Source organism: Pelophylax lessonae (assembly GCF_965119305.1).
Source record: "Pelophylax lessonae genome assembly, chromosome: 7".
NCBI lineage: Eukaryota > Metazoa > Chordata > Amphibia > Anura > Ranidae > Pelophylax > Pelophylax lessonae.
Window position 1 is genome coordinate 52,395,919 of NC_138774.1, and position 24,689 is coordinate 52,420,607.

The 24,689-nt window shown below is 49.5% G+C and overlaps 1 protein-coding gene and 1 pseudogene across 2 annotated transcripts; both read right to left on the reverse strand.

Annotated features, from left to right (window-relative positions):
- Positions 1-3,904: 3,904 nt before the first annotated feature.
- LOC309560457 lies at positions 3,905-7,108 on the reverse strand (annotated as a pseudogene). The gene is made up of 3 exons: positions 6,484-7,108; positions 4,580-5,775; positions 3,905-3,915 (listed from the first exon to the last, which is right to left on the reverse strand). The product of its transcript is annotated as an uncharacterized misc_RNA (transcript).
- A 963-nt stretch (positions 7,109-8,071) lies between these two features.
- On the reverse strand, positions 8,072-19,688 carry LOC309560458 (uncharacterized protein; the record flags this gene model as incomplete). Its single annotated transcript, XM_082264091.1, has 3 exons — positions 8,072-8,094; positions 8,263-9,090; positions 19,616-19,688. 3 exons carry the CDS (start codon positions 19,686-19,688, stop codon positions 8,072-8,074), a joined length of 924 nt encoding a protein of 307 aa, XP_082120217.1.
- Positions 19,689-24,689: the final 5,001 nt, after the last annotated feature.

The window sequence follows — 24,689 nt, forward strand, 5'->3', positions numbered from 1 at the left end:
GCCCCTGAAGCTTTGCCGAAGTCCTCACAGGTCTGGATGAGCGAGTCGATGGAGCGCTGGTCAGCACAGAACACCGTTACGTCGTCCATGTAGAGTGAGCACTTGACAACCCTTCTGTCCTTCTGTCCGGTCCCGGTGCGGTGATCCCTCTGATCTCTGGGTTCTGTCGGATGCATTCGGCAAAGAGCTCTATACAGCAAACAAAAAGCAGAGGTGAGAGAGGGCAGCCTTGTCTGACCCCAGAGAGAACAGGGAAAGGGTCAGTTTTCCAGCCATTCACCAACACCGTACTACAAATGTCATAATACATCACATTCACATACGAACAAAACATGTCCCCAAGACCAAACCTGCGCAGAGCTCTGCACATAAACTCATGGGAGACACGGTCAAAGGCCTTTTCCTGGTCAAGACTGACCAGGGCCGCGTGCACACGGCGGCCTCGAATGTACTGGACCGTGTCCCGGACAAGCGCAAGGCTGTCCGCAATCCTGCGGCCAGGAATGCCACAAGTTTGATCCGGGTGGATGATCTGTCCGATGACAGATTTCAGCCTGTTGGCCAAAACCTTGGCAAGGATTTTGTAGTCCACGTTCAAGAGAGAGATGGGACACCAATTTTTCAGATCCCATCTCTCCCCCTTCCGCTTATACAAAATCGTGATCATCCCCTCCCTCAGCGACGGAGGCATTGTGCCCTCCACCACCATCTTCTCGTACAGCTCGAGCAGGTCCGGGCCAACGAGATCCCACAGCGCTACATAGAGCTCCGCTGGGAGACCGTCGCAGCCCGGGGTCCTGCCTTGCCTAAAGGATCTGACGGCAGAGTGCAGTTCCTCCAGCGCCAAGGGGGCGTTGATCGCCGACATACCTGCAGGATCAATTTGGTTAGTGATACCTGACAAGAACCTGTCGGCCTCAGCCGTATCTGTTTCTTTCGGGGAGTAGAGGTTGGTGTAGTAGTCGCTGACCACTTGCATCACAGCCTCCTTCCCCTTCTGGAGTGTTACGGTCTCGTCCCGCAGCTCAGACAGGGGTGTGTGTCCTGAGTGGAGTTTCCTGAAAAAGAAAGAGTTACATTTCTCACCTTTCTCAAGATTCTCCACCTTGGAACGGAAGACGAGGTGCCTGGATTCTTCCTCAAAGTGTCCTTTCAGGCTCTTCTTGGTGTCCTCCAGGTCCTGCCTAATGTCCCAGCCACAGTGGTGAAGGTCCTGCAGGGACTGCAACTGACGTTGCAGTCTCCTGAGTTCCCTCTTCCTGGCACACACTTGCTGACGTCCCCTTGCCTGAAAGAAGCTGCGTAGCTTGACTTTCACAAACTCCCAGTAGTCGCTTACCTTTCCGAAGAACCTCTTGTCCTCCTTCCAGGTAATGTAGGCCTCCCTGAGTGCCTCCAGCAGTTCCTCCTTTTCCAGCAGGGTACCATTCAGCTTCCAGGAGCCCGGACCGGGGGCAAAGCCCTCGCCCAGGTCACCCCGAAAGTGAATGGCCCTGTGGTCAGAGAAAAAGCAGGGGACCATGGAGAACCCACGGTGTCTGACTGTCTTGGAGGTGAGCACGAAGTCTATCCTAGAACGCACAGATCCATCTGGACGGCACCACGAATAGTTCACGGAACCTTTCCCTATGGATCCCACGGCGTCCTTCAAGGAAGCCTCCGCAATCATCTCCTTGAGCAGCCTAGACGTGGTGTCAAGCTTTGCGTACATGCTGGAGCTGCGCCCATCCTCCTCAATCGGACAGTTAAAATCACCGCCGATTACTACTGCCCTGGTGGTGACGAGTTGGGTCCACAGGGTCTGGAAAAGCTCCAGTCGCTCATTCTTATCTGGGGAGGCGTACACGTTCATGAGCCTAACTGGCTCTCCCGCCCACGAGCCGTCTACGACCAAAAGACGGCCACAGACGAGCTCCTGGACGGAGTCAACCGTGAAACGACCACCCCTGACAAGAATGGCTACCCCTGCAGACTTACAATCGACACCCCCGGACCAGTAGGAGGGACCAAGGGTCCACTGGGAGGACAGATGAGTGTACCTCCTCGAGAAGGGTAGGGTACACTCCTGAAGCATGTAGACGTCACTCTGCTGTGTGGAAAGAAAGGTCAGCGCCACCTGTCTTCTAGACGCATCCTTGATGCTCCTAACATTAATGGAAAAGATGGAGATCTCTGCCATCATGTAAAGGAGATGAAGGGGCTAGTTAGCAGGTGGGCTGAACTTACCTCCCCTGAGGGGGGGGGGGTCCTTCCACTGCCTCTTGCGCCTGTCCGGTGTCCTGGTTCAGGTCGCACTCCTCAAGGACGCTGTCCATAAGGTCTTGGGTGAGGTCAGTCCCTGGGGGGGCCAGGTCCTTACCTACCTGCATTTCTCCTTCGTCTTCCCCCGCAGACTCAAGGTCCTCCACCACTGGGTCCAGTCCAGCGATGTCATTTTGCTGGGCCACGGTGGGCCGCTTGGTGGGTTCTTCAGTTGTCGGACTGTCTAGGTTCCGTTTCCGGCCTTTGCTGGTGGGGGGTGGGGTGGGGGGGGCGGTGGGCAGGGTGGGGAAGTCCTCCATGGAGGACAAGGCGGGGGGGCTGGGAGGGGGAGGGGCAGGTGGTGTCACCTCTGACTCAGAGGGGGTGGGGAGGGATGGGTCTGAGGAGGTGGTAGGGGCCTGGGGAGGGGGGGGCTCACCAGTGGCTTTCCGGGGTTCCTTCGTAGTCTTTTCCCCTGGCTTCTTTTTCCCAGCGCTGTCTGGAGCTCTGCCCTTGAGCAGGGCTCCAGCGTAGGACCGGGATCTCTGGGGGCAGTCTCTGTAGACGTGCTCCGCCAATCCGCAGAGGTTACAGGTCTTGGACCTCGGGCAATCCTTGGTCTCATGGCCTGTAGCCCGACAGAACCTGCAAGAAGGTTCCTGACATCCATTACTTACGTGACCTTGCCTGCCACACCTGTGACAGATCTGGGATATGTCGGCGTAGTAAAGGAGTCCTGCGGAGGCTCCCAGAGAGAAGGGCTTCAGGTGCTGGAGATCCCCCGAAGGCTCTCTCCTTAACCTGCAAGAAACTGCCCACTTACCTGTCCAGAAGCCGTTGCCATCGAGGATTCTGACTGGGTCTTTGGCCACGATGCAAAACCTCTGCAGGTAGGTGGCGATGTCTTTTCCTGGGGTATAGGGGTTCCTCATGGACCCCGTTACCCGCCTTTCATCCCGTTGAATGGGAGTGTTCGCAACAAAGTTGCGGAAAGGGGAATCCGGGCCACAATTCTTCACCGCTTCCCAGTACCTTCTACAGACCTGTAGAGACACAAAAGTTATATAAAATATACCTTTCACGAAGGTCTGCACGGACAGTGTCTCCGCCTTGCTGAACCCCTGTTCGAGGATCATCTTCTTGCCAAAGATTTACGGGGTCATGTCGGGGACTCTTCCGTCCACCTCCTTCAGCTGCAGCACCACTGTCTGCCTCATCCAGGGTTCCAGGGTAGGAAGCCCGTCTGGCTTGTGGCGGCCGGGGTGGGGGTGGAGGTTGAGGCGACTTCTCCCGGAGTCTTGGCAGAAGTGGCGGGGACGTTATTTTTCTTCCCGGTGCTCTTCCCCATGACGGAGGAGTTCGTCGGCAGTCGCTTCAGGCAAACTTCGGCGGTTTCCTTCTTATTCCTCGGCGTCTTCACTCTTTCGTAGCCTTTAAAAAGGCCCTTGTGCGCCTACTGCCCGAAGGTAGTAGCGCAGAGTGGGGGGGGGAGGGAAGATCGCAATCTCGTTCCTTGTGGGGGCTAAGCCTCTAACCCAATAGCAGCGAGTAGGTAAGGCCGAGCAGAGGGTACCCCACAAGGACCAAATGGCTTGGATAGATACAAGTGTTTCTCAACGTCCTAGCCGTAAAGCAGAGACACCCCTAAGGGCTAAAGTCGATACTACACTTGATCTTAGCCAAAAGGCGAGAAGCGATCAGACATTATTCCTCTTTTTTTGGTTGAAAATGTAATCTTTATTTGCATAAAAGATATACAAAAAACAATACTTTGTCGGGGTACATTCTCCCCTGTACTGCGACGCAGCGCATAAATACACTACATTACAATACATTTCCGGTCATACAAATAAATACATTCAATCAAATACGTACATTCTGCGGTATGATGCCTGATGTGTTGTGCGGAGTAATGCTACCCCGTGCCATCACATCATGCATGACGCCGCAATGACCCTGAAGCATGAAACTAAAAACATTGTATATACGTGCATTACTCAAACTGTATCAATACTATAACATTTCAAGAAAGCAACAGGTGTGATGGGGGGGTGGGAGAGAGGGGTAAGGGGAGGGGAATGAAATCACAGGCCCGAAGCTTTATTGAATTGACAAAGACACACAAGGGAGAGTGGGGGAAGGGGAAATCTTCAGACCTCTTCCTCCATGAGATTCATCAGGTTATAGTCTCTGAGCAGACTGTGAACCAGTCTGCGACAGTCCTCAATGGACATCCTCTCCCGCTGGTGGATAAGGCGCTTTCTGGCGCACCATAAAGCGTCCTTAAAGCAACACAACACCCGCCAGGCGTTGTCAATGTCCTCCTGTGTAAAAGTACCATGAAAAAGTCCATTCAGCACAGCAAAATGTGTGATGGCAGTCTGTGGAACAAGGTCTCTAAGTTCAGGTTCCAAGGCCCTCAACAGGCTCTGTTCAAATGAGCACTCCCAGAAAACGTGGAATGACATTTCCTCATGGATGATACAAAAGGGGCAGTGCCTGTATCTGCACAAGTTTCTGGCATGCATAAATGTCCTGAGTGGCAACCCCCCCTGGACAGCCATCCACGCCAGATCTTTATGCCTGTTGGTGAGTCTCTTTGAAGAAACATTCCTCCAGACCACTTTGCAAGTGGCTGAAGGGAGGCCTGGAACAGTCTCAGCAATGTCCGATGCTCTGATCAACTTGTAGATAGTTTTTGGCTTCCACAAGTCGGGCTTAACTCCATGCAGCCCCAGCTCCTTGATGAACTTGAAAGTGTCCAAGTAGTACCAAGGAGTGTCCCAGTTGTAGGGGATGGAGCTGTCCCATTTGTCCCATCCAAGGGACCACCAGAGAGGCAGGAGGAAAAAACGGGACATGGAGTTGCCTCCAGAGTCCGAAGTTTTGTCAAAGTTCTGCGGATGCAGTTGCAGGCAAAGAACACCCCCAGTAACGTTGCGATGTCGGGCACGCCCTTACCGCCCTTGAGGGGTTCCTTGAACATGACTGCTCGCTTCACTCTGTCCATCTTGGAGCCCCAGATGAAGTGGAACACCACCCTGGTGATGGCCTTGCAGGTGTTGACCCGGGGGGGCCAGGCCTGGGCGAGGTACTGCAACACAGGGAGGATTTCGCTGCGGAATACCAGTGTTTTCCCTTCGATGGTGAGTTCTCTGAGGCTCCATAGTCCAAACTTTTGTCTCATCTTGGACAGTCTCTCCTCCCAAGACTTCAGGGCTGCGCCCTCAGCTCCAAACCAAACTCCAAGAATTTTGATGAAGTCCGCCTTGATGCTGAAAGGGATGGATGCAGTAGAAGGCAGGAACCACTTTCCGAAGAGCATGATCTCTGACTTCCCGCAGTTGACTTTTGCCCCTGAAGCTTTGCCGAAGTCCTCACAGGTCTGGACGAGCGAGTCGATGGAGCGCTGATCAGCACAGAACACCGTTACGTCGTCCATGTAGAGTGAGCACTTGACAACCCTTCTGTCCGGTCCCGGTGCGGTGATCCCTCTGATCTCTGGGTTCTGTCGGATGTATTCGGCAAAGAGCTCTATACAGCAAACAAAAAGCAGAGGTGAGAGAGGGCAGCCTTGTCTGACCCCAGAGAGAACAGGGAAAGGGTCAGTTTTCCAGCCATTCACCAACACCGTACTACAAATGTCATTATACATCACATTCACATACGAACAAAACATGTCCCCAAGACCAAACCTGCGCAGAGCTCTGCACATAAACTCATGGGAGACACGGTCAAAGGCCTTTTCCTGGTCAAGACTGACCAGGGCCGCGTGCACACGGTGGCCTTGAATGTACTGGACCGTGTCCCGGACAAGCGCAAGGCTGTCCGCAATCCTGCGACCAGGAATGCCACAAGTCTGATCCGGGTGGATGATCTGTCCGATGACAGATTTCAGCCTGTTGGCCAGAACCTTGGCGAGGATTTTGTAGTCCACGTTCAAGAGAGAGATGGGACGCCAATTTTTCAGATCCCCTCTCTCCCCCTTACGCTTATACAAAATCGTGATCATCCCCTCCCTCTTCGACGGAGGCATTGTGCCCTCCACCACCATCTCCTCGTACAGCTCGAGCAGGTCCGGGCCAACGAGATCCCACAGCGCTACATAGAGCTCCGCTGGGAGACCGTCGCAGCCCGGGGTCCTGCCTTGCCTAAAGGATCTGACGGCAGAGTGCAGCTCCTCCAGCGCCAAGGGGGCGTTGATTGCCGACATACCTGCAGGATCAATTTGGTTAGTGATACCTGACAAGAACCTGTCGGCCTCAGCTGTATCTGTTTCTTTCGGGGAGTAGAGGTTGGTGTAGTAGTCGCTGACCACTTGCATCACAGCCTCCTTCCCCTTCTGGAGTGTTCCGGTCTCGTCCCGCAGCTCAGACAAGGGAGTGTGTCCTGAGTGGAGTTTCCTGAAAAAGAAAGAGTTACATTTCTCACCTTTCTCAAGATTCTCCACCTTGGAACGGAAGACGAGGTGCCTGGATTCTTCCTCAAAGTGTCCTTTCAGGCTCTTCTTGGTGTCCTCCAGGTCCTGCCTAACGTCCCAGCCGCAGTGGTGAAGGTCCTGCAGGGACTGCATCTGACGTTGCAGTCTCCTGAGTTCCCTCTTCCTGGCACACACTTGCTGACGTCCCCTTGCCTGAAAGAAGCTGCGTAGCTTGACTTTCACAAACTCCCAGTAGTCGCTTACCTTTCTGAAGAACCTCTTGTCCTCCTTCCAGGTAATGTAGGCCTCCCTGAGTTCCTCCAGCAGTTCCTCATTTTCCAGCAGGGTACCATTCAGCTTCCAGGAGCCCGGACCGGGGGCAAAGCCCTCGCCCAGGTCACCCCGAAAGTGAATGGCCCTGTGGTCAGAGAAAAAGCAGGGGATCATGGAGAACCCACGATGTCTGACTGTCTTGGAGGTGAGCACGAAGTCTATCCTAGAACGCACAGATCCATCTGGACGGCACCACGAATAGTTCACGGAACCTTTCCCTATGGATCCCACGGCGTCCTTCAAGGAAGCCTCCGCAATCATCTCCTTGAGCAGCCTAGACGTGGTGTCGAGCTTTGCGTACATGCTGGAGCTGCGCCCATCCTCCTCAATCGGACAGTTAAAATCACCGCCGATTACTACTGCCCTGGTGGTGACGAGTTGGGTCCGCAGGGTCTGGAAAAGCTCCAGTCGCTCATTCTTAACTGGGGAGGCGTACACGTTGATGAGCCTCACTGGCTCTCCCGCCCATGAGCCGTCTACGACCAAAAGACGGCCACAGACGAGCTCCTGGACGGAGTCAACCGTGAAACGACCACCCCTGACAAGAATGGCTACCCCTGCAGACTTACAATCGACACCCCCGGACCAGTAGGAGGGACCATGGGTCCACTGGGAGGACAGATGAGTGTACCTCCTCGAGAAGGGTAGGGCACACTCCTGGAGCATGTAGACATTACTCTGCTGAGTGGAAAGAAAAGTCAGCGCCACCTGTCTTCTAGACGCATCCTTGATGCTCCTAACATTAATGGAAAAGATGGAGATCTCTGCCATCATGTAAAGGAGATGAAGGGGCTAGCTAGCAGGTGGGCTGAACTTACCTCCCCTGAGGGGGGGGTGGTTCTTCCACTGCCTCTTGTGCCTGTCCGGTGTCCTGGTTCAGGCCGTTCTCCTCGAGGATGCTGTCCATCAGGTCCTGGGTGAGGTCAGTCCCTGGGGGGGCCAGATCCTTACCTTCCTGCATTTCTCCTTCGTCTTCCCCCGCAGACTCGAGGTCCTCCACCACTGGGTCCAGTCCAGCGATGTCATGTTGCTGGGCCACGGTGGGCCACTTGGTGGGTTCTTCAGTTGTCGGACTATCTAGGTTCCGTTTCCGGCCTTTGCTGGTGGGGGTGGGGGTGGCGGTGGGCAGGGTGGGGAAGTCCTCCATGGAGGACAGGGCGGGGGGGGCTGGGAGGGGGGAGGGGCAGGTGGGGTCACCTCCGACTCAGGGGGGGTGGGGAGGGATGGGTCGGAGGAGGTGGTAGGGGCCTGGGGAGGGGGGGACTCACCAGTGGCTTTCCGCGGTTCCTTCGCTGTCTTTTCCCCTGGCTTCTTTTTCCCAGCGCTGTCTGGAGCTTTGCCCTTGATCAGGGCTCCAGCGTAGGACCGGGATCTCTGGGGGCAGTCTCTGTAGACGTGCTCAGCCAATCCGCAGAGGTTACAGGTCTTGGACCTCGGGCAATCCTTGGTCTCATGGCCTGTAGCCCGACAGAACCTGCAAGAAGGTTCCTGACAACCAAAACTTACATGACCCTGCATGCCACACCTGCGACAGGTCTGGGGAATGTCTGCGTAGTAAAGGAGTCCTGCGGAGGCTCCCAGAGAGAAGCAGGGCTTCAGGTGTTGGAGATCCCCCGAAGGCTCTCTCCTTAACCTGCAAGAAACTGCCCACTTACCTGTCCAGAAGCCGTTGACATCGAGGATTCGGACTGGGTCTTTGGCCACGATGCAAAACCTCTGGAGGTAGGTAGCAATGTCTTTTGCTGGGGCATGGGGATTCCTCATGGACACCGTCACCCGCCTTTCATCCCGTTGAATGGGAGTGTTCGCAACAAAGTTGCGGAAAGGGGAATCCGGGCCACAATTCTTCACAGCTTCCCAGTACCTTCTACAGACCTGTAGAGACACAAAAGTTATATAAAATATACCTTTCATGAAGGTCTGTACGGACAGTGTCTCCGCCTTGCTGAACCCCTGCTCGAGGATCATCTTCTTGCCAAAGATTTCCGGGGTCATGTCGGGGACTGTTCCGTCCACCTCTTTCAGCTGCAGCACCACTGTCTGCCTCATCCAGGGTTCCAGGGTAGGAAGCCCGTCTGCGGACCTGGCTGGCCTTGCTGAGCCCGGCTGGGTGGCGTTGGCCGGGGTGGGGGTGGAGGTTGAGGCGACTTCTCCCGCAGTCTTGGCAGAAGTGGCGGGGACATGCTTCTTCTTCCCAGTGCTCTTCCCCATGACGGAGGAGTTCGTCGGTAGTCGCTTCAGGAGAACTTCGGCGGCTTCCTTCTTATTCCTCGGCGTCTTCACTCTTTCGCAGCATTTAAAAAGGCCCTTGTGCGCCTACTGCCCGAAGGTAGTAGCGCAGAGTGGGGGGGAGGAGGGAAGATCGCAATCTCGTTCCTTGTGGGGGCTAAGCCTCTAACCCAATAGCAGCGAGTAGGTGAAGCTGAATTTAATCAACGATCCTACAAGGCCGAGCAGAGGGTACCCCACAAGGACCCAATGGCTTGGATAGATACAAGTGTTTCTCAACGTCCTAGCCGTAAAGCAGAGACACCCCTAAGGGCTAAAGTCGATACTACACTTGATCTTAGCCAAAAGGTGAGAAGCGATCAGACATTATTCCTCTATAGAAGCTAATTTCTACAATCAGTTTGGGACGTATAGAGGTAAAAAAATAAAAATGGAACCCTCTCCCTTAGTTATAACTGTTTAAGATCATGGGGTATAAATACTGCTGAAGGCCTTGCTTTTATTTGTGCAGTGTTATCCGGAGCATAAAATTATGGAACGGCTTCGCAATAAATTTGTTTCTTACACCAAATTAATTCTACAAAAACCAGGAAAAGACAGTCGAGCCCCTACATGGGTGTAAAGCAAAGTGCGGTTCTACATTAGGCAACGCTGAATCTTCTGCCCGTGTGAGGACGACCCAGTGGACAGGGTCAGAGGGCAAAGAATAAAAAAATGCCCCCCCCCACCCCTTTGGATTGTAAACTCTATGAGCAGGGCACTCCTATTCCTATTGCGTTTGTAAGACCGCTGCGCAAATACGGTGTGCTAAAAAATATTGCAACCATCTCCATTTTATTCTCTAGTGTCTCTGCTAAAAAGAAATACATAATCTTTGGGGGGTTTTAAGTAATTTTCTAGCCAAAAAATCCCTAAACTGATTTTAAATTGTAAACAACAAGTGTCAGAAAAATGGCCCGTCCAGACCAAAATAAATTTTGAACTTAGGAAGAGGGTACAATTGTAATATTTTCATCTATGCATTCCAAACCAATTCTATAAATGACCGTCTTCCTGAGGAATAATGTCTGTGAAATGAAAATTTGATTTGAAAAAGAATACAGCACATTGCGTGAGGGCTTATCGCTGTATGGAAGTCAGCGGCTCTGCCAGGAAACCATACCCCGCCCACCAGCCAACCAGAAGCATTTTTGGAGCACAGACCCCACCCACCAGCCAGTAAACAGTCTAGTATGGTCTTTGAAAACAGCTTGCTCCCAATATGCATTTTCTGATTTGCAAACAGTGATTTGCCTTATTTTTTTGTATCTTATAATCAACTTTTTTTTTCACAGACATTATTCCTCGATAGAAGGTCATTTCTACAATCAGTTTGGGACGTATAGAGGTAAAAAAATAAAAATTGGAACCCTCTCCCTAAGTTGACCCTGTTTAAAATCATGGGGTATAAATACTGCTGAAGACCTTGTTTTATTTGAGTTCTGTGTTAACCATAGCATAAAATTATGGAGCGGGTGGGTGGATTCACAACAAATTTGTTTCTTACACCAAATCAATTCTACAAAATCCAGGAAAAGAATAAAAAAAAAATGGCCCCCTCCCCTTTGGACTGTAAACTCCATGAGCAGGGCCCTCCTATTCCTTCTTTATTGAACTGTATTTTTAGTGCATTTTTCTCCTTTTTCTTAGGGTCAATTCACACCACATGCGGTTCAGTTCGGTTTTTTTTCTGCATCAAAAACACATGGATAGTAGGTTATATGGTTTTCAATGGCATAGTTCACACCAATGTAGGCAGCAGAATGCCAGCGCGTTCCAGTTCCAGAAAAAAAAAAAAGAAAAGAAAGTAAAACGTGCTGCATTTTTCCTGCACCGAACTTTACTGGAACGCTGTAAAACATATAAAAATCACACTGGAATGCACCTAAACGCACCAAAAATGCACTGGAACGCACATCCTTATTTAAGGTGAAGAAAAAAGACAGGGAAAAAGTGCACCGGAACGTGCCAAAAACGTTTCAAAAACGCACTGGAATGCCTCCAAAACACGCATGCAAAAAAGCCTCCTGAAAGGCACCCGGACTGCTTTTCAATGGTGTGAACTGGCCCTTAACCCTAAATAATGACATGTGCGTTCCAGTGAATTTTTGGTGCGTTTTTTCAGCGTTCCAGTGCAGAAAAAATGCAGCACGTTCTACTTTTTTTTTCTGGAACTGACCGCACTGCTGTGAACTATGCCGTTGAAAACCGTACAACCTATTCTCCATGCATTTTTTTTGATGCGGATAAAAAACACACCGGACCACATGTGGTGTGAACTGGCCCTAAGGGTGCTCCTAGGGAGTGCTTTCTAACTGCGGTGGAGGTGCTTAATTGGAGGAACTGCTTAGCAGAAACACAAGATCTCCATCTTGCCCTCTGACAGACCGCTGTTCTGCCTCTCCTGTGAACGATGGGCGGGGCCCAGTGGACATCACGTCTGCCGGAGCCGCTGATTGGCTACAGCGGGAGCAGGTTGCCGGTGGTGCGAGCCCCAGACCCTGCGCACGAAGTCACGTACAGGTACACGATTTGGCGCAGGAGAGCCGCCCCGCCACAGTACATCTGCGTGGGGTGCTCCATAAATGGTAATGTACCTCGGAGAAGTGAGACTCTTCTTAGGTCTGGATCACACCAGGTGTGGGAATGCATGAGATTGCATCTTTTCCCACACCACGCTACGAGGAAGGCGTAAAGCCGAATCGCGTCAGCGTTTGTCTTGTTGTCACCGCTATCCATGTTGGAATAAAGTATTTTACTTGGAAGAAGACTTTTCGTGTGCACGGGCTGAAGTTATAATAAACCAATAGATGGCGATGAAGGGTCACGGATGTTTTATTGAACTGCGGCACTATTAGAAAACCAATAGATGGCTCTAAAGGTACTGATTTATTGCTGACCCGCTTAAATAATAAACGAATGGATGGCGCTGAAAGGTCACAGTTATTAACCTCCTGCAGTAATAAACCAATAGATGGCGCTCTAGGTAGTACAGATGTATTACTGACCGGTTGAAGTCATAACAAACCAATAGATGGCGCTGAAGCATCACAGATTTATTACTGACCAGTTGAAGTCACAGCAAACCGACAAATAACTGAACACTTTTTTTTTTTTTTTTAACTGAGCTGTCACATTAGAAGAAAACCAATAGAGGGCGCTAGAAGGATACAGTTCTATTAGAAACCTCTGATCGAGGTTGCGGCAAAGCCACATTAACGTGTTGACGTGGGGGTGCGGTAACCTGTGACCTATATGGGTGTAAAGCAAAGTGCGGTTCTATATTAGACAACGCTGAATCTTCTGCCCCTGTGAAAACAAAGAATAAAAAATGCCCCCCCTTTGGATTGTAAGCTCTATGAGCAGGGCCCTCCTATTCCTATTGCGTTTGTAAGACCGCTGCGCAAATACGGTGTGCTAAAAAATACTGCAACCATCTCCATTTTATTCTCTAGGGTCTCTGCTAAAAAGAAATACATAATCTTTGGGGGGTTTTAAGTAATTTTCTAGCCAAAAAATCCCTAAACTGATTTTAAATTGTAAATAACAAGTGTCAGAAAAATGGCCCGTCCAGACCAAAATAAATTTTGAACTTAGGAAGAGGGTACAATTGTAATATTTTCATCTATGCATTCCAAACCAATCCTATAAATGACCGTCTTCCTGAGGAATAATGTCTGTGAAATGAAAATTTGATTTGAAAAAGAATACAGCACATTGCGTGAGGGCTTATCGCTGTATGGAAGTCAGCGGCTCTGCCAGGAAACCATACCCCGCCCACCAGCCAACCAGAAGCATTTTTGGAGCACAGACCCCACCCACCAGCCAGTAAACAGTCTAGTATGGTCTTTGAAAACAGCTTGCTCCCAATATGCATTTTCTGATTTGCAAACGGTGATTTGCCTTATTTTTTTGTATCTTATGATCAACTTTTTTTTTCACAGACATTATTCCTCGATAGAAGGTCATTTCTACAATCAGTTTGGGACGTATAGAGGTAAAAGAATAAAAATTGGAACCCTCTCCCTAAGTTGACCCTGTTTAAAATCATGGGGTATAAATACTGCTGAAGACCTTGTTTTATTTGAGTTCTGTGTTAACCGTAGCATAAAAATTATGGAGCGGGTGGGTGGGTTCACAACAAATTTCTTTCTTACACCAAATCAATTCTACAAAATCCAGGAAAAGAATAAAAAAAAAATGGCCCCCTCCCCTTTGGACTGTAAACTCCATGAGCAGGGCCCTCCTATTCCTTCTTTATTGAGCTGTATTTTTAGTGCATTTTTCTCCTTTTTCTTAGGGTCAATTCACACCACATGCGGTTCAGTTCGGTTTTTTTTGTGCATCAAAAACACATGGATAGTAGGTTATATGGTTTTCAATGGCATAGTTCACACCAATGTAGGCAGCAGAATGCCAGCGCGTTCCAGTTCCAGAAAAAAAAAAAAAAGAAAAGAAAGTAAAACGTGCTGCATTTTTCCTGCACCGAACTTTACTGGAACGCTGTAAAACATATAAAAATCACACTGGAATGCACCTAAACGCACCAAAAATGCACTGGAACGCACATCCTTATTTAAGGTGAAGAAAAAAGACAGGGAAAAAGTGCACCGGAACGTGCCAAAAACGTTTCAAAAACGCACTGGAATGCCTCCAAAACACGCATGCAAAAAAGCCTCCTGAAAGGCACCCGGACTGCTTTTCAATGGTGTGAACTGGCCCTTAACCCTAAATAAGGACATGTGCGTTCCAGTGAATTTTTGGTGCGTTTTTTCAGCGTTCCAGTGCAGAAAAAATGCAGCACGTTCTACTTTTTTTTTTCTGGAACTGACCGCACTGCTGTGAACTATGCCGTTGAAAACCGTACAACCTATTCTCCATGCATTTTTTTTGATGCGGATAAAAAACACACCGGACCACATGTGGTGTGAACTGGCCCTAAGGGTGCTCCTAGGGAGTGCTTTCTAACTGCGGTGGAGGTGCTTAATTGGAGGAACTGCTTAGCAGAAACACAAGATCTCCATCTTGCCCTCTGACAGACCGCTGTTCTGCCTCTCCTGTGAACGATGGGCGGGGCCCAGTGGACATCACGTCTGCCGGAGCCGCTGATTGGCTACAGCGGGAGCAGGTTGCCGGTGGTGCGAGCCCCAGACCCTGCGCACGAAGTCACGTACAGGTACACGATTTGGCGCAGGAGAGCCGCCCCGCCGCAGTACATCTGCGTGGGGTGCTCCATAAATGGTAATGTACCTCGGAGAAGTGAGACTCTTCTTAGGTCTGGATCACACCAGGTGTGGGAATGCATGAGATTGCATCTTTTCCCACACCACGCTACGAGGAAGGCGTAAAGCAGAATCGCGTCAGCGTTTGTCTTGTTGTCACCGCTATCCATGTTGGAATAAAGTATTTTACTTGGAAGAAGACTTTTCGTGTGCACGGGCTGAAGTTATAATAAACCAATAGATGGCGATGAAGGGTCACGGATGTTTTATTGAACTGCGGCACTATTAGAAAACCAATAGATGGCTCTAAAGGTACTGATTTATTGCTGACCCGCTTAAATAATAAACGAATGGATGGCGCTGAAAGGTCACAGTTATTAACCTCCTGCAGTAATAAACCAATAGATGGCGCTCTAGGTAGTACAGATGTATTACTGACCGGTTGAAGTCATAACAAACCAATAGATGGCGCTGAAGCATCACAGATTTATTACTGACCAGTTGAAGTCACAGCAAACCGACAAATAACTGAACACTTTTTTTTTTTTTTTAACTGAGCTGTCACATTAGAAGAAAACCAATAGAGGGCGCTAGAAGGATACAGTTCTATTAGAAACCTCTGATCGAGGTTGCGGCAAAGCCACATTAACGTGTTGACGTGGGGGTGCGGTAACCTGTGACCTATATGGGTGTAAAGCAAAGTGCGGTTCTATATTAGACAACGCTGAATCTTCTGCCCCTGTGAAAACAAAGAATAAAAAATGCCCCCCCTTTGGATTGTAAGCTCTATGAGCAGGGCCCTCCTATTCCTATTGCGTTTGTAAGACCGCTGCGCAAATACGGTGTGCTAAAAAATACTGCAACCATCTCCATTTTATTCTCTAGGGTCTCTGCTAAAAAGAAATACATAATCTTTGGGGGGTTTTAAGTAATTTTCTAGCCAAAAAATCCCTAAACTGATTTTAAATTGTAAATAACAAGTGTCAGAAAAATGGCCCGTCCAGACCAAAATAAATTTTGAACTTAGGAAGAGGGTACAATTGTAATATTTTCATCTATGCATTCCAAACCAATCCTATAAATGACCGTCTTCCTGAGGAATAATGTCTGTGAAATGAAAATTTGATTTGAAAAAGAATACAGCACATTGCGTGAGGGCTTATCGCTGTATGGAAGTCAGCGGCTCTGCCAGGAAACCATACCCCGCCCACCAGCCAACCAGAAGCATTTTTGGAGCACAGACCCCACCCACCAGCCAGTAAACAGTCTAGTATGGTCTTTGAAAACAGCTTGCTCCCAATATGCATTTTCTGATTTGCAAACGGTGATTTGCCTTATTTTTTTGTATCTTATGATCAACTTTTTTTTTCACAGACATTATTCCTCGATAGAAGGTCATTTCTACAATCAGTTTGGGACGTATAGAGGTAAAAGAATAAAAATTGGAACCCTCTCCCTAAGTTGACCCTGTTTAAAATCATGGGGTATAAATACTGCTGAAGACCTTGTTTTATTTGAGTTCTGTGTTAACCGTAGCATAAAAATTATGGAGCGGGTGGGTGGGTTCACAACAAATTTCTTTCTTACACCAAATCAATTCTACAAAATCCAGGAAAAGAATAAAAAAAAAATGGCCCCCTCCCCTTTGGACTGTAAACTCCATGAGCAGGGCCCTCCTATTCCTTCTTTATTGAGCTGTATTTTTAGTGCATTTTTCTCCTTTTTCTTAGGGTCAATTCACACCACATGCGGTTCAGTTCGGTTTTTTTTGTGCATCAAAAACACATGGATAGTAGGTTATATGGTTTTCAATGGCATAGTTCACACCAATGTAGGCAGCAGAATGCCAGCGCGTTCCAGTTCCAGAAAAAAAAAAAAAAGAAAAGAAAGTAAAACGTGCTGCATTTTTCCTGCACCGAACTTTACTGGAACGCTGTAAAACATATAAAAATCACACTGGAATGCACCTAAACGCACCAAAAATGCACTGGAACGCACATCCTTATTTAAGGTGAAGAAAAAAGACAGGGAAAAAGTGCACCGGAACGTGCCAAAAACGTTTCAAAAACGCACTGGAATGCCTCCAAAACACGCATGCAAAAAAGCCTCCTGAAAGGCACCCGGACTGCTTTTCAATGGTGTGAACTGGCCCTTAACCCTAAATAAGGACATGTGCGTTCCAGTGAATTTTTGGTGCGTTTTTTCAGCGTTCCAGTGCAGAAAAAATGCAGCACGTTCTACTTTTTTTTTTCTGGAACTGACCGCACTGCTGTGAACTATGCCGTTGAAAACCGTACAACCTATTCTCCATGCATTTTTTTTGATGCGGATAAAAAACACACCGGACCACATGTGGTGTGAACTGGCCCTAAGGGTGCTCCTAGGGAGTGCTTTCTAACTGCGGTGGAGGTGCTTAATTGGAGGAACTGCTTAGCAGAAACACAAGATCTCCATCTTGCCCTCTGACAGACCGCTGTTCTGCCTCTCCTGTGAACGATGGGCGGGGCCCAGTGGACATCACGTCTGCCGGAGCCGCTGATTGGCTACAGCGGGAGCAGGTTGCCGGTGGTGCGAGCCCCAGACCCTGCGCACGAAGTCACGTACAGGTACACGATTTGGCGCAGGAGAGCCGCCCCGCCGCAGTACATCTGCGTGGGGTGCTCCATAAATGTTAATGTACCTCGGAGAAGTGAGACTCTTCTTAGGTCTGGATCACACCAGGTGTGGGAATGCATGAGATTGCATCTTTTCCCACACCACGCTACGAGGAAGGCGTAAAGCAGAATCGCGTCAGCGTTTGTCTTGTTGTCACCGCTATCCATGTTGGAATAAAGTATTTTACTTGGAAGAAGACTTTTCGTGTGCACGGGCTGAAGTTATAATAAACCAATAGATGGCGATGAAGGGTCACGGATGTTTTATTGAACTGCGGCACTATTAGAAAACCAATAGATGGCTCTAAAGGTACTGATTTATTGCTGACCCGCTTAAATAATAAACGAATGGATGGCGCTGAAAGGTCACAGTTATTAACCTCCTGCAGTAATAAACCAATAGATGGCGCTCTAGGTAGTACAGATGTATTACTGACCGGTTGAAGTCATAACAAACCAATAGATGGCGCTGAAGCATCACAGATTTATTACTGACCAGTTGAAGTCACAGCAAACCGACAAATAACTGAACACTTTTTTTTTTTTTTTAACTGAGCTGTCACATTAGAAGAAAACCAATAGAGGGCGCTAGAAGGATACAGTTCTATTAGAAACCTCTGATCGAGGTTGCGGCAAAGCCACATTAACGTGTTGACGTGGGGGTGCGGTAACCTGTAACCTATATGGGTGTAAAGCAAAGTGCGGTTCTATATTAGACAACGCTGAATCTTCTGCCCCTGTGAAAACAAAGAATAAAAAATGCCCCCCCTTTGGATTGTAAGCTCTATGAGCAGGGCCCTCCTATTCCTATTGCGTTTGTAAGACCGCTGCGCAAATACGGTGTGCTAAAAAATACTGCAACCATCTCCATTTTATTCTCTAGGGTCTCTGCTAAAAAGAAATACATAATCTTTGGGGGGTTTTAAGTAATTTTCTAGCCAAAAAATCCCTAAACTGATTTTAAATTGTAAATGACAAGTGTCAGAAAAATGGCCCGTCCAGACCAAAATAAATTTTGAACTTAGGAAGAGGGTACAATTGTAATATTTTCATCTATGCATTCCAAACCAATCCTATAAATGACCGTCTTCCTGAGGAATAATGTCTGTGAAATGAAAATTTGATTTGAAAAAGAATACAGCACATTGCGTGAGGGCTTATCGCTGTATGGAAGTCAGCGGCTCTGCCAGGAAACCATACCCCGCCCACCAGCCAACTAGAAGCATTTTTGGAGCACAGACCCCACCCACCAGCCAGTAAACAGTCTAGTATGGTCTTTGAAAACAGCTTGCTCCCAATATGCATTTTCTGATTTGCAAACGGTGATTTGCCTTATTTTTTTGTATCTTATGATCAACTTTTTTTTTCACAGACATTATTCCTCGATAGAAGGTCATTTCTACAATCAGTTTGGGACGTATAGAGGTAAAAAAATAAAAATTGGAACCCTCTCCCTAAGTTGACCCTGTTTAAAATCATGGGGTATAAATACTGCTGAAGACCTTGTTTTATTTGAGTTCTGTGTTAACCGTAGCATAAAATTATGGAGCGGGTGGGTGGGTTCACAACAAATTTCTTTCTTACACCAAATCAATTCTACAAAATCCAGGAAAAGAATAAAAAAAAAATGGCCCCCTCCCCTTTGGACTGTAAACTCCATGAGCAGGGCCCTCCTATTCCTTCTTTGTGGTCGGCTAATTAATGATGATTAGAACCTGCAGGTATGGATAAGTCGGTGTGGTGTGCCGGAACCGACGTAGGGGGTAGGCCTGTAAATAAAAGAGGGCCCACCCGAGGGATAGAGTATTAAAAAAGGGTGAAGGTGGGTGGGGTGACAGCGTGTGACGCGGCAGGCGGGGAGGGGAGGAGCAGCGTCTTAAAGGCACGCTAGCTCCTCCCACAAATATAGGCCTGCGGCCTAACACTTGTGGTCGGCTAATTAATGATGATTAGAACCTGCAGGTATGGATAAGTCGGTGTGGTGTGCCGGAACCGACGTAGGGGGTAGGCCTGTAAATAAAAGAGGGCAAAAAGTAAGCGGTAAACACACTAATACTTGTCACAACTCACGATACAAGATTCTTGAAGGCTAACCTTACCTCTTTCCCCGGGTGAGGGGTGTATGCGTGGAAAATAGCTGATTCCCATCGCCCTGGTTATAATTATGTGCCCTGGTGTATTGGCACTAGAAGCAGCTGAAGCCGCCCCTGTTCTGAATGAATGTCCGGAATGCGAAGAGGGGTCCCAGCCTAATTCAATGCACAACGAGCGAATGTAAAACATGAATTAGGTAGTGGTAAGGGGACTACCTGTCAGGGAGAATAGTGGAGAGCGGCTGGGAGAGCCCCGAGCTGGAAGATTCTCAGGATTCCAATTAGGCACCAGTTAACCTCGGTCGGGTAAACGGGGATGCCAACGGATGGTATGTCTGCCCGGCCTTTGAACGTCGGAGTGAAGGACAGCGGTCCTCTACCTACCTAACCTCTCGAGGAGGCACGATTGCCTAGCCGACCGGGTTGCAAAGGTGAAATCCCGGGACCAAGAGCCCATGGACTAATAAATGGAAGTTGATGACTAGGAAGTACGAGGTTCGAATGGTGACGTGTCCAGTACGCCAGAAGGTCCGGAATTCCCATCTAAGGGCAGCGCTTGATGTCTCGTGATGCTCTCCCTACCAAACCTGCAATACCTTCTTCACTGGACAACCCTGAGGAAAAGGAGAAAGGCTTGGAGCAGATGACAAAGAGTGGATTGTACGCTAGACAAAGTGAGTTTGCCCGTGTTAAAGAGAAGTCTGAGCTAAAAGGTGGCAAAAACAGCGAATGCGACCATGGTGAACTGAACGATCGTGTAAAACAAGTTCAATTGAGAACCTTGGAAGATGGTCAAGGCTCTGGCGTGCGTCCTCCTGGTGTCCGCAGATACGGCCACCCGGGACAATTGTCACCGTGAGCCAAAAACCGGGCTAGCCCAGGATCAACTTGACGAACTTGGGGAACTTGTGAATAACGCCAAAGAGGAAGAACTGACCGGTGGCTGCCTCCCAGGTCAGCCAGCGAACCAGCCTCATGATGATCAAAGAAGATGAACGGCCCTACTTGATCTCGTCTCGGCTGCCTAGTTGATACTAATACTTCACAGCCATACCTGTCCAGGATTGCCCCATGCGAAGCCGGCGTTACTATCAGGTAAAAAACCCTAATAAGGCCGAAGTCTCACGAGAGGCGGATAAGTCAAGAGACCTAACCGGCCAACAAACACCTAAGGAAGAGTTTATGAGTGCTGCCAACCCGGTAACGGCGGCTGCGTCCGGCCAGACGTAGAGGGTTTGCCAAATGTGGAGGATCGGGCGGATCCCAGGTGGGATGAACATGGAGACCCCATGCTGGTGTACCAGGAATACCAATCACATAGCCAGGACTACCCTAGCCGGGGAATCTGAGCGTCCAAGGTACATCTGGAAGGCCCGTTGATAAGCCCAACAGCCTAGAAATAAATGAACTACCTTGGGGAATGAGGCGCGTAGCAGAATTCAAGGAACCAACCAGAATGAAGATCCTTACGAATAAGTTCCAACTAGTAGGAACTTAACTACTTCCTAGCGAAACGCCCGAGTTTGACCACGGGGGGACTAGACTGTGTGGCGTGGAACGAGTGTGACGCCTAAGAGGACTAGACTAGTGGTGGGTACAGTAGTCTTGTCTAGTGACAGGGGGACGCCTAAGGTAGTGACGGTGCTACAGTGCCAAGGGATTGACAGGGTTGCAGTCGCTATGTGCGACCAACAGGAAATTATCCACGTGATGAACATCGTGGGGCATCTAGAGAAAAAGAGGAGGAACCAGCAGGGAGTCTCAGCAAGTGGAGAAACTTCCCAGGCTACTCAAGGCCCCAAACGTGAGACTAACAGGAAGGAACATACTACTGCCCTTGACACCATGAACAAGGAAGGACGAATGGGTAGCAATTCAAGGCGTAGGGGTGACGGACTAACTGAGCCATGCGGCCCTACCTGCCTTCAAGTTGGCTTGGATGGCATGACCAGGGTGAAAACGGTAAGGAGAGAATGAGTAGATAGAATGAGGGGAAAATACAGGCTCGGGTTAGTGGACGAACGAAGAGCAGACAGATAATGACAAGATGTTTATTGGAATATGCGCTGGAGCCTACCCCAATAGAGTTTGGCGGCATAGCAGGCCCATGGATTTGGCATGGGCCCTAAGGCATATGGAACAGATGTGCAGCAGACTGCAGGCACTAAAATTACAGGCACCTCCATAAGGGTAAAGCACAATTGAGCCAAACAAATGACGGGACGACCAAGCCTGTCCCTTAGGCTACGTAGATCGGGTTTGCTAGCTCCCCCATGAGGAACCAGGAAAGGAGGGATCAGCCTCCGAGGGGCACAGGTCGGCAGTAGGAGAGGTGGAGGAGCAGACTGCCTAAGCCTGCGAAAAAAAAAAAAAAAAAAAAAAAAAAAAAAAAAAAAAAAAAAAAAACCTGAAAAATAGTTCTGAGCCCAAGAGGCTCCAGTGAGAACGGACGTAAAACTGGGCCAAGCTGCCACTGCTTGCTGATACAGATTGTGGAAGTCGAAGGACAAGAAAACCCCCGTACTGCCGCCTAAGTCAACCAACACAAGAAGTTGAAACCTAATACCTTCCGGCATTGCAACGCACGGAGCACGCAATGTCCCTGTGGATGCCGAAGGCTAGGACAAAACTGGTATGGAAGCTTGTAGAGTCTTGGGTCTCCGGCCTTCATCATGATGGCCGAATCACCGTAACTGTACACCCAGTTTCCTAGATCAACTAGGGAGGCAGATAGTAAGGAACCAGGTACACGTCCACCCCTCAAAAATGTCCTAGCGGAGTGCTGGGGGGACAATGTGCCGGGGAAAAGATAGGGGAAGCAGAAGGGAAGAAAGGCGAGGCTGGGGGCCTACTCCATCAGTTGTTAGGAGTGAGAGCCTGCAACGGCTTAGAGGGAAGTGGGACCATGTGGGATGGTCAGCGTTTTCAGTTTGGACAGTCTGACACTGTTTGATTGTAGTGAACAGAAGATGGAGTCTAGCGTCCTTTAATGTCCGTCCGAGCCCCCCCCCCCCGAGAGCCGGTACCCAGTCCAGGAACCCCAGGATGTGCTGAGAGCTGTACACAGGATACAGCCTCCTTGCCGTAGCTGAAAAGGGGAGCCCGTATGGCTAAAAACAGACGAAGACCTGGGGATGGTCCAGGGTCTTACAAGGGGCCTGGCGTGGAAGGTTCTCGGAATTCCCTGGGGGTACCAGTTCTCACAGGGGTGGTAGGCTTAGCGGGTGTGCCTGGAGGGGATGACCCTTCGCCTACGATGACTGCTTGAGACCTGCTGAAAAGAGAAAATAATACACAAGAAAAATTGGTTAAACAAACACCGTTGAGCTAAAACAGAACTGGCTGGCTAACTAGTGCCGAGGCGAAAGCTGACTACCCCGTGACAGGTGAGGCCCTGCTAGTTGCCGAGCGGCAGATGAGAGGCTCTATCTATGATTTGGGCGTGGGGCACGAGCCACTAGCGTGGTGGCGGGGGGTTGGCCTCTCGGTGACTGGTAAAAGATTAACGTGTGGCCGTGACAGGTGAGGCCCTGACTATGACCCCAAGAGATGGGTGGATGCGAGGCACTAACTATGATTTGGCCCGAGGGCGAAAAATCTCCGTGTTGAGATTGGGGTGTTGGCCTCGCGGGACCAGCTACCAGGGAGACTAAGGCCAGCGCCTAGCCCTAAATAGCCAGTTCTCTAACCCTATACGGAGGCTTGATGAAAGGGTAGTGCAACATACGAAGTAGTAGTAGTACACACGGAAGTAGCGTACGTAGTGTAGTAGTATAACAGCGGCACCACCTGCGTGCAGGAAGTCAAGTAGTGTAGCAGTGTAACCGTAGCACGGCGGTGGTAACAGCGTAGGTAGTGAAACAATAATGTATAGTAGTCATGTGGTGGGAATAGTATCAATGATGATATAGCGTGGCCGTATGGTAGTGACATGCATGACGGCATGTAAGCAATGGAGCATGAAGGAATGATATTGGCAGCGCCTCTGTAGGTGTAAGCAGTAACGCGTGCGGTGGAAATAGAAAATGTGGCAGTATATACCGTCATGGTGCACACAGTACCGGCATAGCAGTGTATCGGCACGCAGTAGTTGTGGTATTTAACAGTATAGCCGTGTAGCTGAACAGTAGAACACGACATGGGAGTGAAGTGGCACGAATAGCAGTAGACCAAAGATAACAGCAGTAACAGTAGTGACAATACATAGCAGCAGTACCCATGGAAATGGTATTACGGAGTAGTATGCCTAGTACCAATAGAGTAACAATACCCGTGTTGACAATAGTGTAGGAGTAGCAATGCCCAAGGCAAATAGTATAGCAGAGTAGCAGTACCCCTGGTAGCAACAGTATTAAGGTAGCCGTGCCTATAGTAACAACAGTAAAGAGTATCAACCCAAAGCACAAGTATCAGTAGTAGCAGTACCCCTAGTCACGACAGTATTAGAGCGGGCAGTGTCCAAAGGCAGGGCAACAGAACCCAAGTAGCAAATAGAAAAATAACAGTAGAAGTACACAGCTAGTACAGAGGTACGGACAGAAAGAGTAGAAAGAAGCAGGGCCGTGGCCTGGTGCAGGCAAGGCAGAAACAAGACCCCCCAGAGACCCTCGTATGAAGTGTAGCCGTGGCCTGGAGCAGGCAAGGCAGAATCAAGCCCCCGCAGGACCCCCCCAGTAACGTCCCCCCCCCCCCCCAGCAGTACCTGCCGCCCGGCGGCCGGACGGATGGACGGGCCGCCCGAGCGGAAGATGACGGTGCATGAGGCTGGAAGTCAGCTGCAGACAGGCCGGGAGGAAACAGCGGTGGTGGCGGGGGCGTCAGCGGAGTGGCGGTGTCGGCCGTCAGCGGAGATGGCGGAGATGGCGGAGCCGGCCGTGACAGCGGAGATGGTGGTGACGGCCGTGTCAGCGGAGATGGCGGGGGCAGCGGCGGCTGCTGCCCAACCGGAAGTCCGGCTGTCCGGGGTGACAGCGTGTGACGCGGCAGGCGGGGAGGGGAGGAGCAGCGTCTTAAAGGCACGCTAGCTCCTCCCACAAATATAGGCCTGCGGCCTAACACTTATTGAACTGTATTTTTAGTGCATTTTTCTCCTTTTTCTTAGGGTCAATTCACACCACATGCGGTTCAGTTCGGTTTTTTTTCTGCATCAAAAACACATGGATAGTAGGTTATATGGTTTTCAATGGCATAGTTCACACCAATGTAGGCAGCAGAATGCCAGCGCGTTCCAGTTCCAGAAAAAAAAAAAAGAAAAGAAAGTAAAACGTGCTGCATTTTTCCTGCACCGAACTTTACTGGAACGCTGTAAAACATATAAAAATCACACTGGAATGCACCTAAACGCACCAAAAATGCACTGGAACGCACATCCTTATTTAAGGTGAAGAAAAAAGACAGGGAAAAAGTGCACCGGAACGTGCCAAAAACGTTTCAAAAACGCACTGGAATGCCTCCAAAA